We start from the raw sequence: 20,647 nt of genomic DNA, 5'->3' as shown, positions 1-20,647 counted from the left end.
GTTCATGAAAATGGAGTTTCTTGGTATGGTCTAAGTTTAAATGAGTTTTGTCCCCTATTTATTTGATCCTATATGTATTAATGTTGTTGAGTTGAGAAGTTCCCAAAAATGAGCCTTTATATGAGTATGAGTTGATGAAAATGAGTTGTTAAATATGTTCTATTGATCTTCTTGCCTATGTAGATTTTGATAAAGGATGCTATTTTCTTAAAAATGTTGCTTATTATAAAAATGTAAATTTAAAGTCTTGAAAATTGTGATGAGTCTCAAAGATTTCTCATATGGATGGAGGAAATGATTGATTATATCTAGATGTTGCTATATATGTGCATTTAAATTTCTTTTGAAGATATGATTGAGATTGATCGGATAGTGTGATTAGAAAAGATTTGATCATGATAGAGTTGATGAATTGACAAGGTTGTAATGAGACTTGTCGATATGATTTGATTGAGTTGATTGGATGGAGTTTTATGAGCATTGAGTCTTGGGAGGAGTATCGAGCACCAAATTGGGAAAGAGTAAAGTCCATACTCGAACCCAATAACTACGTCGCCAAATGTAGGAGGGGATTGAACCGTTAAAGTCGGATGTTTCCCCAAAATGTTTGTCCTAACATTATAGGACTTGGTTGGATTGGATCCATGATTGGTTGATTCGTTCATACCCTGGCAAGGTATGAACGGATGCGGCAACAACGTCGGTTTGTTGTAATTTCACTGGCTCATAAGTGATGGTTGTCGGTTAAGAGAAACTCTCAAATAGGTCTTGATAGTACTCTGAGTCAGATTGAGTTGAATTGTATGTGATTGGTCCCGTCTAAATCATATTCTTGTTTAGACTTAGGACATTTGATTGAGTTGTTATTCCTCTTGAGTTGAGCTTCCGAGTTGATTAATTCTTCCTTGATGTTCGTTGTATTCGGCCATTTTACATACTCTTACATTCCATGTACTGATGCCATTTGGCCTGCATCGTTTCATGATGTAGAGACAGGTACTAGTGATCATCAACCGGCGCTCCATTGAAGATCCACATACACCCTCAGCTAGTTGGTGAGTCCTCCTAGTTTCCGGAGGATGTTGAGCCTTCATGTACAGTTTTGTTGACATTTCTTTTATTTTGATTGTTGGTAGCCATGGACTTGTCATTGGCACCTCTTAGACTTTGATAGAGGCTTCATAGACTGGAGTGTGGGGAAGTCGAACTGTTATTTTAAGGAGTCTTATTTTATTGTCTTGTTGGATTGTAAATGTTTGGCCTTCGGCCCCCATATATGAACAATATTTCTTTAATTAAGTTTTCCACTAAGAGAATGTGATTGATTAAATGTGTGACTGGACCAGGTGGTTTGCTCGGAGGTTAGAAATGGCCTTCGAGTGTCGGTTACGCCTAGGGTACCCTCCTGGGGCGTGACAAATATGGTATCAGAGCACAGAGTTCAAGTGTCCTAGGGAGTCTATGAAGCCGTATCTAGTAGAGTCTTTCACTTCTTTCATACTCTGAATTCCTGCGATAGAGTTAAACTCTACAAAACTTCACTATAAATTCGTGCGTTTATATGTTACAGATAATATCTCCTAAACATACCGCTAGCCAAAGGAATGTTGATAATACAGGGATGTCATAGTCAGGGGTACGCCCAGCAAGGGCTAGAGGCCGACCTGCGAGATATGCGGAGATACCTCAAGTGCCTGCTACTCCGCCTGCACCCACATCAGAGGCAGAATTTAGAGGAGCGATTTCAATGCTCACGCAATTAATGGCTGCCCAAAATGGTAACCAGAGTTCGCCGACTCTCAGCTCTAGTTCCCAAGAGCCATCTGCTGCCACTAGAATTAGAGACTTTCTGAGGATGAATCCTCCTGCATTCACGGGTTCTAAGGTTGATGAAGACCCCCAAAAATTTATTGATGAGATGTGGAAAATTCTAAAAGCTATGCATGCTACGGAGATTGAGGGGGTCGAGTTGGTATCCTATCAACTCAAAAATGTGGTGAACATTTGGTATAACCAATGGGAATAGGGTAGGGGTGAGGATGCTGAATCTGCTAGATGGGATGAATTTGAGGGAGCCTTTCTTGACCACTTTTTTCCTCGAGAATTGAGAGAAGCGAAAGTGGAGGAATTTGTAAATCTGAAACAAGAAGGCATGAATATTAAGGAGTACAGCCTGAAGTTCATCTAGTTATCCAGGTATGCTCCAGAAATGATCCCAGATGTGAGGTCAAAGATGAGGAAGTTCATCTCCGTATTAGGGAGGCATGTGAAGAAGGAATGCAAAGCAGCATTGTTGATCTCAGACATGGATATTTCGAGATTAATGGTGTATGCTCAATAAGTGGAGAATGAGAAAAGAAAAGACAGAGAGGAGCATCTGAGTAAGAAGGCAAAATCCGCGGGCCATGAGAGTGAACAGAGGCAAAGCAAGGGCAACAAGTCCTTCTTCCAGAAGAGGCCTCCCAACTATGCCTCATCCACCGCCAATGCACCTATGCCGCAGAACAGGTATGATCGGCAAGGACAGAGTCACCAGGATTTCAGGTCCCAGGGTTTGCAATCCCAATCTAGCGTGGGTCAAGGCTCGCAAGGGAAGCCATCATGCGTTAAGTATGGTAAATTCCACTTGGGAGAGTGCAGAGCGGGAAGGGCTGGTTGCTATAAGTGTGGCCAAAGAGACCACTTTCAGAGAGAGTGTCCAGCATAAGGGAACAGGGCCCAGCATTCTACCACCGCACCACCGACTAGAGCTAATCAGAGGGGCACTACTTTAGGCACCGGCGGAGGTACCAACCATTTATATGCTATGGGTAGTCGCCAAGATCAATAGGACTCTCCAAACATCGTGACGGATATGATTCGAGTCTCTTCTCTTGATTATTATGTGTTAATGGATCCGGGTGCCACCCTATCTTTTGTGACTCCTTACGTGGCTAGTAAATTCAATAAAATTCCCGAATGTCTTCTTGAGCCTTTCAGTGTAGCTACTCCTGTCGGTGATTCTGTCTTAGCTGAGAGAGTCTATAGAGATTGCACTGTGTCAATTCATCACAGGGATATCTTGGCTAACTTGGTTGAGTTAGACATGGTTGATTTCGACGTGATCCTTGGTATGGACTGGCTTTATGTATTTTATGCCTCTATTAATTGTAGAACTCAGATTGTCAAGTTCAATTTCCCGAACGAAGCTGTCATAGAGTGGAGAGGTAGTCCTGTTATGCCTAAGGGTAAGTTTATTTCATACCTTAGGTCCAGGAAGCTAATCTCAAAAGGGTGTGTTTATCACATTATCCGAGTGAAAGATGACAGTATTGAGTCTCCATCCCTTGAGTCGGTTCCGATTGTCAACGAGTTTTCAGATGTCTTTCCTGAAGATCTGCCTGGAGTCCCTCTTGATAGGGAGATTGACTTTGGGATTGATGTTCTTCCTGATACCCAGCCTATCTCAATTCCTCCATATAGAATGGCCCCAGCTGAGTTGAGAGAGTTGAAGGAGTAGTTGAAGGACTTATTAGATAAGGGATTTATTAGGCCGAGTATCTCACCATGGAGAGCTTCGGTCCTATTTGTTCGAAAGAAAGATGGGTCCCTTAGAATGTGTATTGACTACAGCAACTAAATAAGGTCACCGTAAAGAACAAATACCCTCTTCCCAGAATAGATGATTTATTTGATCAGCTTTAGGGTGCCACGTGTTTCTCAAAGATAGACTTGAGATCCGGTTACCACCAGTTGAAGGTGAGAGAATGTGATATTTCGAAGACTGCTTTCCGGACTCGTTATGGCCACTTTGAATTTTTGGTCATGTCCTTTGGATTGACAAATGCCCCCGCGGCTTTTATGGATCTCATGAACCGAGTGTTTAAACCATATCTTGATATGTTTGTGATTGTATTCATTGATGATATTCTGGTCTACTCCAAGAATGACAAGGAGCACACCTATCATCTTAAAGTCGTTTTACAAACTTTGAGGGACCAGGTATTGTATGCAAAGTTCTCTAAATATGAATTTTGGCTTGCATCAGTGGCCTTCTTAGGCCACATTATGTCTGGAGATGGTATTCAGGTTGACGCCCAGAAGATTGAAGCTGTGAAGAATTGGCCTAGACCCACATTCCCAACAGAGATAAGGAGCTTTTTGGGTTTGGCTGGCTATTATCGGAGGTTTGTAGAGGGATTCTCATCCATATCATCACCATTGACTAAGCTGACCCAAAAGAAGGCTAAGTTCCAATGGTCCGATGCTTGTGAGGAGAGTTTCCAGAAATTAAAGACCAAGCTAACCACTGCTCCTATTCTAACTTTGCCTAATGGAACAGAGGGTTTTGTGATCTATTGTGATGCATCCAGAATTGGTTTGGGTTGTGTGTTGATGCAAAGGGGGAAGGTAATAGCCTATGCTTCAAGACAGCTTAAGGTTCATGAGAGGAATTACCCAACTCATGACCTTGAGCTGGCAACTGTGGTGTTTGAGCTTAAAATCTGGCGCTACTACCTGTATGGAGTGCATATTGATGTATTTACCGATCACAAGAGCTTGCAATACGTCTTTAGCCAGAAGGAACTCAACCTGAGGCAAAAGAGATGGATTAAGCTACTCAAGGACTATGATATGAGCATCCTCTACCATCCAGGTAAAGCTAATGTTGTTGCTGATGCTCTTAGCAGGTTGTCTATGGGTAGCACTGCCTATATGGAGGAGGAAATGAGAGAATTGGCAAAGGAGGTACATAGATTAGCCCAATTGGGAGTTCGTCTGGAAGAGAACAACGAAGGCGGAGTTACTATTCAGGATGGGTCTACATCCTCACTTGTGGCAGAGGTAAAGGAGAAACAAGATCAGGATCCCATCCTTCTTCAATTGAAGGAAGTTGTTCACAAATAAGAGGTAATGGTTTTTACCCAAGGGGGAGACGGTGTGTTGAGGTACCAAAATAGATTGTGTATACCTGATGTCGATGATGTTTGAAAGAGGATTATGGCCGAACCGCATAGTTCTAGATACTCTATTCATCTGGGCTCTACATAAATGTATCATTACTTGAGGAAAATCTATTGGTGGAGTAGGATGAAGCAAGATATTGCGAAATTTGTTTCCAAGTGCCTGAATTGCCAACAGGTAAAAGTTGAGCATCAAAGACCATGTGGCTTGGCTCAAAATATAGAAATTCTAGAATGGAAATGGGAGATGATCAATATGGACTTTATTACGGGTTTGCCGAGGTCCCAAAAAACAACATGATTCGATTTGGGTGATTGTGGACAGAATGACAAAATCAGCTCACTTCTTGGCGGTTAAGACTACTGATACCGCAGAAGATTATACAAAGTTGTACATACATGAAATCGTCAGATTGCATAGGGTCCCTTTGTCTATCATTTCAGACAGAGGAGCTCAATTCACTTCCCAATTTTGGAAATCCTTTTAGAAGGGACTGGGTTCGAAGGTGAGCTTGAGTACAGCCTTCCATCCCAAGACAGATGGCCAAGAAGAGCTCACCATCCATATATTGAAAGATATGTTGAGGGCATGTGTGCTTGACTTCAAGGGAAATTGGGATGATCACTTACCTCTCATAGAGTTTATATACAACAATAGCTATCATGCAAGCATTCAAATGGCTTCTTATGAAGCTTTGTATGGGAGGAGGTGTAGATCTCCCATTGGGTGGTTTGAAGTTGGTGAAGCCGGGTTGATTGGGCCTGACCTTGTTCATCAAGCCATGGAGAAGGTGCGAGTTATTCGAGAGAGGCTAAAGACAGCCCAAAGCCGCCAAAAATCTTACACCGATGTGAGGAGGAGAGACTTAGAGTTTGAGGTAGGTGATTGGGTGTATTTGAAAGTGTCACCCATGAAGGGTGTCATGAGGTTTGGAAAGAAGGGGAAACTTAGTCCTCGATATATTGGTCCGTACCAAATTTTGAGGCGGATTGGGAGTGTTGCTTATGAGTTGGAGTTACCCTCAGAGCTAGCTTTTATTCATCCGGTGTTCCACGTTTCGATGTTGAAAAAGTGCTTGGGCGATCCCTCATTGGTAGTCCTTATTAATAGCGTTAGAATTAAGGATAGCTTATCCTATGAAGAAGTTTCGGTCCAAATTCTTGATCGCCAAATTCGCAAATTGAGAAACAAAGAAGTCGCCTCAGTCAAAGTCCTGTGGAGGAATCAATTTGTTGAGGAAGCCACATGGGAAGCGGAGGAAGCCATGAAATCTAAATATCCATATCTATCCATGCCTACCGAGGAGGATGTCGAAGGTAATATCCCTGTCCTTGACATTGAATTCATTTGTGCATTTTGAGTCTTGATTAATAATTGACTGAGAATTTGATTGATTGAATGACTGAGTTTTGATTGTGATTTGCACCCCGAATATATTCTTAATTTCTAGTCATTCGAGGACGAATGATCCCAAGGGGGAGATAATATAACACCCTCTAAAAATTTTCTCTAAGATTCGGACCCTTCTTCTGTTCGGGTAGGATTGGACTCGAGTATTGTGGAGCCTTCGCGTGAGTAAGATGAGTTGTTGAGAAATGTTGCAGCATTAGAGGTGATATGGGGTCATGAAGGACCCCTACGACCAAATCTAACCCAAGGATTCATCGTGACTAAGTTCGAGGAGGAGTTCGCTTGAGGGTTGACTTCTAATGACCCTATCTTTTGATAGATGACGATCTGGGTAGCCCATGATCTATTAAATCAAAGTTTATCGAGTCTTCTTTCCAACGCCACCAAGAAAGCAAATTTTGGAGTTCGTAGTCAAAAGATATGACGCTCCTAAGACGAACTAGCGCGGCAGGAATTTCATTTTTGGCCTGGGTTGCAACTGCTAGAGAAATGGCCTTGGCGCTATAAGGGCGTGACGCGCCACTATCGCACCAGAAACATGCCTCAGTAGTTTAGTCCTTGGCGCGACGCGCCACTAAAAGTTGTGCAGGGTTTTTCAGGCCAAATTTCCAGAACCAGAAACTTTGGCCTTGGCGCTATAAGGGCGCGACGCGCCACTATCACACTAGAAACATGCCTCAGTAGTTTGGTCCTCGGCGCGGCGTGCCACTACGAGGTGTGTAGGTTTTAGGCATAATCGGCCTAGCGCTGCAATGGCGCAACGTGCCACTATCGCGCTAGGTGCATTTTTAGCCTATTTTCAGAACTTTTGAGGAGGGGTAATTTGGGAACTTACCCAAGTTATATATGTATTGCCATTTGTCATTTTGGGATCAAAATTTCCAGCCCTTTCTCTCTCTAAAAGCCCTAGAAGTTCCTCTCTCTCTCTTCTTCATCTCCTTCTTCTTCTCTATTCTCAACAAGGATTTGTCCAAAGAGCTTCAAGATTTGAGTCCTCCATTGAAGACCCAACATCAAGGTTTTCTCCAAGTCTTCCCTAAGGTATGTAAGGCTATCCAAAACATGGGTTAAGTCCACCCATGTGCCCTATTCTTGCTTTGAGGTTAGATGTTCATGAAAATGGAGTTTCTTGGTATAGTCTAAGTTTAAATGAGTTTTGTCCCCTATTTATTTGATCCTATATGTATTGATGTTTTTGAGTTGAGAAGTTCCCGAAAATGAGCCTTTATATGAGTATGAGTTGATGAAAATGAGTTGTTAAATATGTTCTATTGATCTTCTTGCCTATGTAGATTTTGATAAAGGATGCTATTTTCTTAAAAATGTTGCTTATTATAAAAATGTAAATTTAAAGTCTTGAAAATTGTGATGAGTCTCAAAGATTTCTCATATGGATGGAGGAAATGATTGATTATATCTAGATGTTTCTATATATGTGCACTTAAATTTCTTTTGAAGATATGATTGAGATTGATCGGATAGTATGATTAGAAAAGATTTGATCATGATAGAGTTGATGAGTTGACAAGGTTATAATGAGACTTGTCGATATGATTTGATTGAGTTGATTGGATGGAGTTTTATGAGCATTGAGTCTTGGGAGGAGTATCTAGCACCAAATTGGGCAAGAGTAAAGTCCATACTCGAACCCAATAACTACGTCGCCAAACGTAGGAGGGGATTGAACTGTTAAAGTCGGATGTTTCCCCAAAATGTTTGTCCTGACATTATAGGACTTGGTTGGATTGGATCCATGATTGGTTGATTCGTTCATACCCTGGCAAGGTATGAACGGATACGGCAATAACGTCGGTTTTTTGTACTTTCATTGGCTCATAAGTGATGGTTGTCGGTTAAGAGAAACTCCCAAATAGGTCTTGATAGTACTCTGAGTTAGATTGAGTTGAATTGTATGTGATTGGTCCCGTCTAAATCATATTCTTGTTTAGACTTAGGACATTTGATTGAGTTGTTATTCCTCTTGAGTTGAGCTTTCGAGTTGATTAATTCTTCCTTGATGTTCGTTATATTCGGTCATTTTACATACTCTTACATTCCATGTACTGATGCCATTTGGCCTGCATCGTTTTATGATGCAGAGACAGGTACTAGAGATCATCAACCGGCGCTTCATTGAAGATCCACATACACCCTCAGCTAGTTGGTGAGTCCTCCTAGTTTCCGGAGGATGTTGAGCCTTTATGTACAGGTTTGTTGACATTTCCTTTATTTTGATTGTTGGTAGCCATGGACTTGTCATTGGCACCTCTTAGACTTTGATAGAGGCTTCATAGATTGGAGTGTAGGGAGGTCGAACTGTTATTTTGAGGAGTCTTATTTTATTGTCTTGTTGGGTTGTAAATGTTTGGCCTTCGGCCCCCATATATGAACAGTATTTCTTTAATTGAGTTTTCCGCTAAGAGAATGTGATTGATTGAATGTGTGACTGGACCAGGTGGTTTGCTCGGAGGTCAGAAATGGCCTTCGAGTGCCGGTCACGCCTAGGGTACCCTCCTGGGGCGTGACAAAGCCCAACCTCCATAGAATCCTACAAGTGGTATTCTACGACTAATTAAAAGTTCTATGACCTGTAGAATCTTGGTCGTATATCCAACAAACCTTGAACTACTGAGCTCTGAAATTATACTTATATTCTACAACCGACCTTCTACGGTCTGTAGAAAGTCCTACGGTCCGTACAAATGCCTGTAGACGGTCCAGAGTCAATTTTAATGAGGGTTGTTTTGATCTTTTTCCACTTTTTCAAAACTAAACTCAAGACATTTTATGACTAAAATTAGTCTCTTATCAGTATTCAGCGTGCTTTTTCTCTCATTATTACTTAGAATATTTTGAGAGAAAGGATAAGAGAGAAGAGGAGAAGCTAGGGTTCAAATGTTCTTGCCAAATTCTTCGAGTTACACTTAGATCATCAATCTTTCAGATATGTAAGGCCAATCAGAATGTTGGACTAAGTTCGTCCACGTGCCCTACATCTTCATTCAGTTAGTATAAGTTCAAGTTGGAGTTTTAATCTATCCCTATTGAGTTTTCGAATGAGTTATGGTTCTTATTATTGAGTCTTACATGTGCATAATGATATCGTACTTAATTATGTGATTTTCATTCATAATTTGTTGTTCATGCTTAATTTCACATAAATCCTAACTGCATTATTTCATTATCTTGCATTGATTTCATTAAAACTAAAGTGACTTATGAATAACTTTAAAGTCCCATTGAAAAGAGTTTTACCAAGTGTAAATGGTTTCAAATGTATTATTTTACGTTGAGAAAAGAGTCATGATTTTCGAAAAGAGTATAAATATTTTCAGAGAGTATTCCATTAAAGTAAAGTAAAGAAAAGTAAAGATCAGTTTCCCTAAAGAGGGCTTTTTGAGTATTGACTCAACTCAGATATTATATGAGCATTATTGATATTTCTTATTTTGAAAGTATTATTGAGCACCAATATGGGTAAGAGTTCATATAACTCAAAGTCCCATAAACTACGTAGCCAGTGTAGGATAGGAGCATACCGAAATATGTGTGACTCCTCACTTCCTCTGAGAAGGCCTATTATATGGATCTATATATTAAAGTTCCTGTCCTATATTCCGGCAAGGTATAGGATAGCTCTGAAAATATGGGCAGGACATTGTATCATTGCTGGCCTCATCAGTAATGGTTGTCAGTTAGAGAAACTCCCCAGTAAAGTAAAGTATACTATTTGAAATGATTTTCTTCTATTGCAGATTTCATTGTAAAGTTGAACGGTTTTTCATCAGGCCTATGTTTCATTTTAAATTGAGTTATGTTCAGCCTTTCATGTTCAGTTATTTGTTTTACTCCGCCATATTACATATCTATATTTCATGTACAAATGTCATTCGGCGTTGCATCTTTTTATGATGCAGATACAAGTATCCAAGATCATGAACAAGCGCATTGTTGAGATCTCCACCCATCAGCTTTGGTGTCACGCCCCGAGAGGGTACCCTAGACATGATCGGCACTTGAAAGTCATTTTTGACCTTCAAGTGAACCACTTAACTCAATCATTCCGTCAATCAGTCATATACGCTCAAAGGAAGGCTTAATTATAACATGTTATTTACAATATGGGGGCCGAAGGCCAAACATGTTTAACTCAACAAAATAAGTATATTAGAACTCCTCAAAATGACAGTCCAAACTCCCCATACTCTAGTCTATGAAGCCTCTATCAAGTCTAGAAGGTGCCAATGACAAGCCCATGGTTACCACAATCAAAATAAAGGAGACAATATGAAAGTATACAGGGAGCTCAAGATCCTTCGAAAGCTAGAAGGACTCACCACGTAGCTGGAAGTGCGTAGATAATCAACGGTGTGCTGGTTGATGATCTCTGGTACCTGTCTCTGCATCATGAAATGATGCAGGCCAAATGGCGTCAGTACGTGGAATGTACGAGTATATAAACTGGCCGGATGAAACAACATCAAGAAAACATCAATATCAACTCAGGATCCCAACTCATACATATATACATGACAACTCACTCAAATGTCCTAAGTCTAATAAGAATAGTTTAGACAGGACTAACTCATAATCTACTTAACTCAATTGACTCGGAGCACTATCAAGACCTAAATGGGAGTTTCTCTTATCCGACAATCATCACTTATGAGACAGTGATAGTACAACAATCAGACGTTGTTGCCACATCCGTCCATACCTTGCCAGGACATGAACGCCTCCCTAATCATGGATACCATCGATTAGTTAAGTCCTATCATTTCAGGATAAATAAATGGGAAACATCCGACTTTAACGATTCGATCCCATGGGAAGCATCTGATTTTAACGGTTCTATCCCTACCTACGTTGGCGGCGTAGTTCCTGGGGTTCATGTACGGACTATACTCTCGACCGTCTCGATGCTCGATACTCCTTCCATGACTCTATACTCATAAGACTCCCTCCACTCATCTCAAACAAGCCCTCACTGCTAGTTTTATGTGGGACATTGCCAACTCATCAACTCTATTCTCATTTCAACTCAATTAAGTCATAATGACAAGTTCCATTTAGGACCTCATCCACTCGTCAATTCTATCCTCCAATTAACTCAATCAAGCCTCATTTAGGTAAGCATTCATGATATCTCCTCAAGACTCATCACAACTCTATGACTTTAGCTCAACAACACAAGTGGGATAACACATTCAAGAAAATTAACTTATGCAACATAATCACATGGCTAAAGAGATCAACAAAACATAATAACAAGTCATCTCCATCAACTCATACTTACATGAAGGTCTTAGGAACATTCTTAGCTCAACAACATCAACACATATAGCATCAAATAAATAGGGGACAAAACTCATTCAAACATAAACCATACCAAAAAACTTCATTTTCATGGATATCTAACCTCAAAGCAAGAGTAGGGTACATAGGTGGACTCAACCCATGTTTTGGATAGCCTTACATACCTTAGAATAGACTCTTAAAGAAACCTTGTTTTGGGGTCTTCAATGGAAAGCTTGAAGTCTTGTAGCTCTTGGAACAATCTCTTATTAGAAATGGAGAAGAAGAAGAAGAAGAGAGTGAGAGAGGAACTCCTAGGGCTTTTTAGAGAGAGAGTGAAGGATTGAAAATGATCCCAAAATGTGCTAAGGCTGATACATATATAATTTGGGGGAATTCCCAAATTACCCCTTCTCAAAAGTTCTGTAAAATAGGCAAAAATGCTCCTGGCGCAATAGTGGCGCGTTGCGCCATTTCAGCGCCAGGCTGATTACACCTAAAACCTGCACACCTCGTAGTGGCGCGCCACGCCAGAGACCAAACTACTGAGGTATGTTTCTGGCGCGATAGTGGCGCGTCGCGCCCTTACAGCACCAAGGCCAATATTTTCTGGGTTCTGAAAATTGGCTTGAAAAACCTTGCACACCTTTTAGTGGCGCGCCGCGCCAGAGCCCAAACTACTGAGGCATGTTTCTGGCGCGATAGTGGCGCATCGCACCACTGCGGCGCCAAGCCCAGTTTTCCAGCAATTGCAACCCCAGCCTGAAAATTCATGTTGTGCTAGTTCATCTTAGGATCGGCATATCTTTTGACTCCGAACTCTAAAAATACATTCTTCGTGGCGTTGGAAAGAAGACTCGACGACCATTAATTTAATAGGTCGTGGGCCACCCAGATCGTTATATATCAAAAGATAGGGTCGTTAGAAGTCAGCCCCTCATGCGAACTCCTCCTCAAACTTAGTCAGGACGAATCTTTTCGACTTGGCTTGGTCCTAGGGGTCCTTTGTGACCCCACATCACCTCTAGGACTTCTCAATTTCTCAAGGACTCATCTTAACTCCTGCAAATGCTCCACAATACTTGAGTTCGATCCTACCCGAATACAAAAAAGGTCCGAATCTTAGGGAAAAATTTTGAGGGGTGTCACATTTGGTGAGACCTCCTTGCTCTAAAGGATTCTTGCAGTTATTTGATCATTCTAGTATTAGTAGTTGTTTAGATGTTCAGGTAGCCAGAGGCCTTGTTTCGGCACCCATCATTAGTTTTAGAGGCTTCATGGACATTATTAGAGTGTCAGTTTAATGTTATCTTTTAGACATTTTTGAAATACTTTTCATCTTTACATGGGTTACTTTCATATAATGATTTTTAGTTCTCTTTAAAGTATTAATTGCTCATTTATTTTAGCTTCCGCATATTTTATTGAATTATCTGATCATAATTAGTCAGATCAAGGGTTCGCTTGGGACCGACAATGGTTTTTGAGTGCCGATCACGTTCAGAATATAGACTTAGGGAGTGACAAAAAATCTCTTCAAAATCGAAATGAGTAAAAACAAAATTTTATTTGGAAATTAAAATAGTCGAGTGAAAAGGAGTCTGTGGGTGAAAACTCAACCAAAATTGAGTAAGAATTGAGTCTCATATAAATGAAATGCCCAATTTTCAATTTGGGGGAAAACCCCTTATTTTGAACTTTTTGATTTTGAAGAATTTAGAAGATAGAGTTAGAATTGAGTTAGGTACTTACCCGCACGACTTTACGCAAGAATTTCCTCCCAAAATCTCCCTCTCGAGCTCCAAATATGATAAAAAGAGTGAAAATGAGTGAAATGGAAAGAAATCCTGAAATATGGGTTGTTTCTGCAAAAAGAGCCTGCGAACGTGCCTTGATCGCAAACACGCCTTGACCGCGGTCCCCTTGCACCAACACCAGAAAATGCAAATTTTACTATTTTTCAAAGTTTTCGAATGGACCATCGAAATTTATTTGGGACCCGATAAAAATAAACTAGATATTCTACCCCACTAAATTTGATATTCCGGACTCAATGAAATCATTGGATTTCAAAAAAAGAAAAATTATTATGACTGAATTATCCCCCTCGAGACCCCTTAGGCCAAAAACTCAACTTTTCGCCCAAACACCCAAATCACAAGCCAAGGTATTGGAATTCTAACCAACCACCCTACTAGACCAAACTCGACATTCCGGACTCAACGGAACTGACATAATAACCATCAAACGCTCGGATCTCAATATGATGCACGAGGTCAATCAACTCAATGTAAAAGGTCTCAAAAACCTCAAAGTCTGCAAAATGACATCTGATCACATTGAAAATCATGTCAATCATTGACACAACACATAATAAGTATGATAATGCTAAGGAAAGAGAAAAACGGTCATTTCACAAGCAAAAAATAATAATTTCTCACGAAATGGAACATTATAAATAGTTCTTCTTTTCATGTAAATAAAAAGCACTTCACAAACACTTCATAAAAGTATTTAAGAGACATTGGTGAGAAGGTTAAATCAATAATTCAAGAACAGAAGAGCAACGTTCTTGAATGCTATTTGTTATTTGGCTTAGTTGAGTTCCGAAGATAGAATTATTATTTATAGGCTCCAACTACTTTCAAGAAACATCTTGATGTGTTGCCAAGCAAATTTTATTTTGGATCGCTAATATTGTTATCATTTGTATTTTAATACTTTTATGATATTTCAATTCAAGCAGTTGGAATATATTATTATCCTTGTTCTAATAATTGTAGTAACACTCACCATTTAAAATAAAACACTGATTGTTACAATAATTTTTCAATCTTAATTATTTTTATGAGCGAATTTTATTGACTATAGTAGTTGCACATGACATCCCAGAATACAAGCGCATCATTAGTAGTACTAATTTCTTATCACAAAATGCAATACTAAATTTTCAACCATACACAACACCATATTATAGAAGTGAATGAGAGAGGTAATTACAAACCAATATCATAATGTATATTTTATTTTATTTTAAATCAATTCATGCATTTAACAGGCTTTAATTATCTTCAAGAAATATCTTGACGTGCCTCTGAGCCAAACAATTAGTTATATTTTAGATCGCTAATATTATTGTTTTTTTACTCTAACAATTTGATGACATTTCAGTTCGAATAGTGAAATATCTTGACGTAAGCCAAACAATTAGTTATATTTTGGATCGCTATTATTACTATCATTTGTATTCTGACAATTTGATGACATTTCAGTTTGACCAGTTGAAGATATTATTATTTTTGTTCTAACACTTGTAACATTCACCATTTAAAATAAACTATTATAATTGTTGCGATATTTTTCCTTCTTAATTATTTTCTCGACGCGATCCTGCTCCGCTTTATACTAAGAGAGTGTGGTTGGGTCTGACTCCGATAGCGAATTACTTGACTCGATGGATGGAGGGAGAGCCCTCCAACTCAAGCACGAAATCAATGTTGAGTCATTCCCACGTTCCAGCGTGCATTATGCCAACAGGTCCCACCACCAACTGACGCTGAGAAGTTGAGTCACCCTTCTTTATTGGAAAAAGCAACCCCAAAGATTTGGGACCAAAAGCGGTTAGCGGTGACCATTGAATAAGTTTCTTCGGCTTGAGTTGGCTCCGATAACGCAATTCCGGGAGGAGTCGGTAGTTGGGCACTGGATCCCTTCGGACCTGGAGACTTGGGATCTCAGTAGGAAATGCGAAGGTTGCAACAAGCCGGCCGGGAAGAGCTCTACCAGTCTCTCCTTTTTTTGATTCCTTCAAAGACCAGATCTAAGTCCTGTCCCTCTCCCAGCAAGAAAACGGATGTGCGTCTAACGCGCAACGGCTTTCGCGCTAGCTCAGTCCGTTGCTTGTTCGGTCTGAACACCCGGAACATCTCAGAATACAAGCTCATCATCATTAGTACTAATTAAATTCGTATTACAAAATGGAATACTAAATTTTCAACCATACAAAACACCATGTTTTAAAGAAATGAATGACAAAGGTTATTACAAAACCAATATCATAAAAAAACATAAATTTTTTTGGAATTTTTAATCAATCCCAAGCATTTTTCTCATGCCTAGCTAATCAACTTAATGTCTACCCCTGTTCGCATTTGGTCTTCCCTTTGGCTTGACACAAGGCAACCCCTCTTTATCTCCTTTGCAAATTCGTCCAAAAAGATTAGTTGGGTAACCTCCTTGTTTATTCATGTAGTAAAATAGGCCCGTGGAGCACCCGTTGTCCACATTATTAATAAGTTCCGCGTACTTGCAAGCTATCTGCGTGAATGCGTTACAACACACAAGTGGGTTGTAATAAGGTCCTTTGCATGTCCCGGTAATAGGCGAAAAGTTTTCCTTTTTGAAATCAACGGGGCAATCGTCCTTCACATAGAACTTTTCAAGAAGGCCACGGCCTCCTTTCATGTGAAGGTTTAGTGCATCATCTGCATAAGAAGAAGGTAAAGGGGTTACATAAAATAGAATTTTGAATCATGTCATTTTCTGTCGAAGGGAGGTTCATATGAACTCCTCGACCTTATCTGGCTTCGTCCTTTGACTTTTACGTGGACCTAGAAACTTCTATTGATCATATAATTTATTTGTATTATGAAATTAATAAAATATTTATAGATAATTAATTGTTAACCTAGTTATTATTTTATGTAAACTTGAGACTATTATAAAGACCTATAAACTTTAAAAAATTTATTCGCCTCTGTTGGAGTCTAGTGGGAAATAACATAAAAAAGATGAATAAAAAAGGGCAGTCCGGTGCACTAAAGTTTTCGCTATGCGCAGGGTCCGAGGAAGGATTCGACCACAAGGGTCTATTGTACGTAGCCTTACCTTGCATTTTTGTCAGAGGATGTTTCCAAGGCTTGAACGAAATAAAATTAGAGGAACATCGACGGATGTGGACTTAGGTGGAGCGGTAAAAACTCCTTCGTCCTTAACTAATGGTCTCGGATTTGAGCCTGATCGGAAATGGAGTCCCTCTAATAGGGATCGAAGGGTGTTACCCCTCAAAATGGGACTCTCAAAGGCTCAAATTCGAATTTTTGAGACTCCAAAATGAATGCAACATCAAGAACAAGAGCATTGAAAGAAATAAAATATAAATGGGAGGAATAATTACATGAGATATGGTTTGGGGTAGAGGAGGCCAAGCCAATAGCAAGGAAGAAGAAAAACAAGAAGAAGCACGATCTTTCAAATGCCATTGTTGATTTTCTTCTTATTATTTTGGTACACTTTTTCTCTTTTGAATATTCTTCACAATTTTTCTTCTTATTATAGGCCCTTAATTTCTTTAGTTTCAACTAATTCAAACACTATTTTCCCAAAATTATCTAAATTTCTTAGAAGTTATTTTCTATAAACCTAAATCAAGCATATTGTGCTTTTTTTCTTTTCCATGAAATGGTTTGCAATATTTTTAAAATTGTATATGACTATGTTTTAGATAGTAACATTCAATGTAATTGTCAAATATTGGGAAAATTAAGCAAAGTGATTGTTCGTCCATTTTCTTTAGCAAAACATTGGCCTACTTTTTATAAATTACACAAATTGGCCCAATCCGCTTCTTCTTCTTCTTCGTTTCACTTTAGTCATTAATGACTTCTTCTTCCTTCCCCTCCTCCTCCTCCTCTTTCTTCTTCTTTTTCTTCCTTTTCTCTTCGTTGCTTTCAATCTCTCTTCCTTCTTCTTTCATGATCAATCATCCATTAAGGTTTCAAAGCTTGCTTTAAATAAAATTTTGACAGTCCGCAAGCATGATTTGTTCAAGTAATTATATATCAAAATACTCAAAACATCGAGAGGATTTTATTTTTAAAATTTGGTACTCTTTAGAGGTGATCGAGATTGAATAGTCAGTATATACTTCATGTATAGTCAATGAATATTTTATCTATAGTTATGTTATATTCATTTTTTTAGTATATCATAATGTATAGTCAGTCTATAACTCATGTATATGTAAGTTATATTGTATATTTAGGGTAAATATGTCACGACCCAAATTCGGGTGCGATAGCTCTTGTCATTTCCTACTGGAATAGTAAGTCTAAAATTCAACGAAAATGGAAATAATGCTTAAGTAAGGAGATAAAAGGCATAAACATAAGCGGAAGACTTTCAAATCTAAAATAACCCCCAAAACCTAGTTGTCACATGTACAAGCCTCTAGTAAAATAGAAATGGAAAATAAGTACAAGTCTCGATGCATTTGCTTCTCAAATAGAACAAAGCATAAGTAAAAGGGATAGGGGAGATCGCCAGACGTCAATAGCTACCTCTCAAGTCACCTCAAAGCCTCGGAGGATAGAATAAAATTCACACACAGTCCAGGCTCAGAACCTACACATGTGTAAAAGTAAGGAGTGAGTACCAAACAACACGATATTCAGCAAGTAAAATGCTAAACACAAGTAAAGCTAAATGGAAACAAGTACTCCCGACACACCATCCGAACATCCATAACTACAACCTGCAAGAAGAACAACTCAGTCTAACAGTATATGTAACTCATGTAGCACGTAATTCAAAGCTATCTCAACAATTCAGAGAGGACAGATAGGTATCAATAGTATCACATGTATGTCAGTCACAATTATACATAGTATGGGCAAATCCTCAAATAATCAAATAGATACAATGCAATGCAATGAGTACCCAATGAAATGATGCATGTATGTCCATGCATCCACTATGGCGTGTGGCACGACCCTCCATTATCATTTAGTATCAACCACAGCGTGTGGCACGTCCCTTGAATATTATAAAGTAACAACCACGGTGCGTGGCACATCCCTCGAATGTCTTAAAGTAACAACCACGGCATGTGGTACGTCCCTCGAATGTCAAAAAGTAACAATCACAACGCGTGGTACGTTCCTCGAATCCTCTTTGTCTTTCTCTTTCATCATACCTTAGCCGGAATGATTTTCCATCGGCATAACCATTAATTTGGACTTCAATAATAACACTCAACCCAATGACTATGAAAATTCTCATGCAATCAATGGAAATATGATGAATTCCAATATCATTCACATTTCATATCAAGTATATCACAGTGGGAATATAATGAAGTCCAATATTATTCATATTTCATAACAAGTATATCACAGTGTAATCTCTACAACGAGTCAACAATGTCAATCAATTCAAATATATCTTTTCATTAGATTAAAATTTTACTTGTTACAACCACGATAATCAACCTTAGGTTTTTTCACGATTCAAAATTAATCTAAACCCAAGTTCACATCACTTCACAAAGCACGTAGCAAGAATACAAGGTTCTACAAAGCTTACGAAGGTTTAGAGTTTCACTTACATTAACCAATATCCAATCTATCAAGTATTTGAGTATTTCCCTTCCGAATAGCCTCTAACTCACCGCAATCTAGTCAAATTATAATTCACAATCAAGATACGAAATTAAAGACACCAAAATTAAGAAATTTAGGTCAAAAAGTCAAAATGGTTCTAAAATCTGATTCAAAAATAGGGTTTAAGTCTGGAAAATTTTGCATAAACACGTTACCCAAAGCATTTGGAACCCAACGGTAAAAACTATTTTGAAAATGGGGTTGAAATCAGTTCATAAACCCAATTTTTTAAAATACCAAGTTCTTGATGAAACCCCTAGTTCCTTAAATCAAAATCCCCAATTTGATGTTAAAATCAAGGAGTAATCATTGGGTATGAAGGATACAAATTAAAATAACTTACCCAACTAATTCTATGTAAAAATCCCCTTTGAATTCGCCTATCCCGAGCTCAAAAACTCAAAAAAAGAATAAAAATGACCCTTTCCCATTTTTTTTAGAAAAGACCACTTCTCAGGAGAAAAAGATTCTTTGTGAACATGGCTCATTAAGACCGCGATCGCGAAGCATAGATTCTTAACCCCCCGCGAACGTGGAGGTCAAGATTCAAGACCCTTCGCAGACGTGGCCTGATGCCCACGAACACGAAGGCCTAGCATCCTCACCCTTCGTGAACACGCCAACAGCTCCACGAACTCAAAGAAGGGTGGGCCTGAGATAGTTGACAACAACTTCACATAATTGACCAAGTCACGGATTAGACCCTTGGGATTCGTTCGGAATCTCGTGCATACAAACTATAGGTTGTATCCCATTAAATTCGACGTTCTGGACTCAATGGAATCATCGGAATTTGAATTCGATTCCTCCTTGACCCAAAATCCGATAAGTCACAATTACACTAACTTTAGGCCTCAAAAAGTTAAATTATGCTCGTGACCTCAAAATTTTAACCAAGACCACTCCTAGGCCTAAAATAACCTCCTGAATCCAACGAAGTCATCATCATTTAATTTCAAGCATCCTAACTCTGAATGTTGACCAAAGTCAACTCTAAACTCAAAAATTCAATCACTTCCAACTTAGGACCTCAAATCCTCGATATAATGTAACACCCCTCAAAATATTTCCCTAAGATTCGGACCTTCCTTGTACACGTGTAGGGTCTAACTCAATTATTTTGAAGTATGTGCTAGAGTTAAGATGAGTCCCTGAGTAATTGAAGAGTGTTGGAGGCGATGTGGGGTCACAGAGGACCCCTAGGACCAAGCTAAGTCCAAAAAGGTTCATCGTGGCTAAGTTAGGATGAGTTCGTGTATGGGGTCAACTTCTAATGACCCTATCTTTTGAAAGACATCAATCTGGGTGACCTACGACCCATCAAATTAAAGGTCATCGAGTCTTCTTTCCAACGCCACTAAGAATGTAACTTTTGGAGTTCGGAGTCAAAAGATATGTCGATCCTAAGATGAACTAACTTAGCAGGGATTTTCAGGCCTGGGGTTCAACTACTGGGAATCTGGGATTGGCGCCGCAGTGGTTTGGCCCCTGGAGTGGCACGCCACTACGAGGTGTGCAGGGTTTTCAAGCTAATTTCCAAAACCCAAAAAGATTTGGCC

The 20,647-nt window shown here is 39.3% G+C and overlaps 1 protein-coding gene across 1 annotated transcript; it reads right to left on the bottom strand.

Moving 5' to 3' along the window:
• Nucleotides 1-15,777: 15,777 nt before the first annotated feature.
• LOC129896967 (GPI-anchored protein LLG1-like) lies at nt 15,778-16,910 on the bottom strand. The gene is made up of 2 exons (XM_055972975.1): nt 16,826-16,910; nt 15,778-16,133 (listed from the first exon to the last, which is right to left on the bottom strand). The coding sequence occupies exons 1-2, from the start codon at nt 16,908-16,910 to the stop codon at nt 15,778-15,780; spliced, it is 441 nt and encodes a 146-aa protein (XP_055828950.1).
• Nucleotides 16,911-20,647: the final 3,737 nt, after the last annotated feature.

Source organism: Solanum dulcamara, chromosome 7, assembly GCF_947179165.1.
Source record: "Solanum dulcamara chromosome 7, daSolDulc1.2, whole genome shotgun sequence".
Classification (NCBI taxonomy): Eukaryota; Viridiplantae; Streptophyta; class Magnoliopsida; order Solanales; family Solanaceae; genus Solanum; species Solanum dulcamara.
This window is presented reverse-complemented; position numbering and strand designations above follow the sequence as displayed.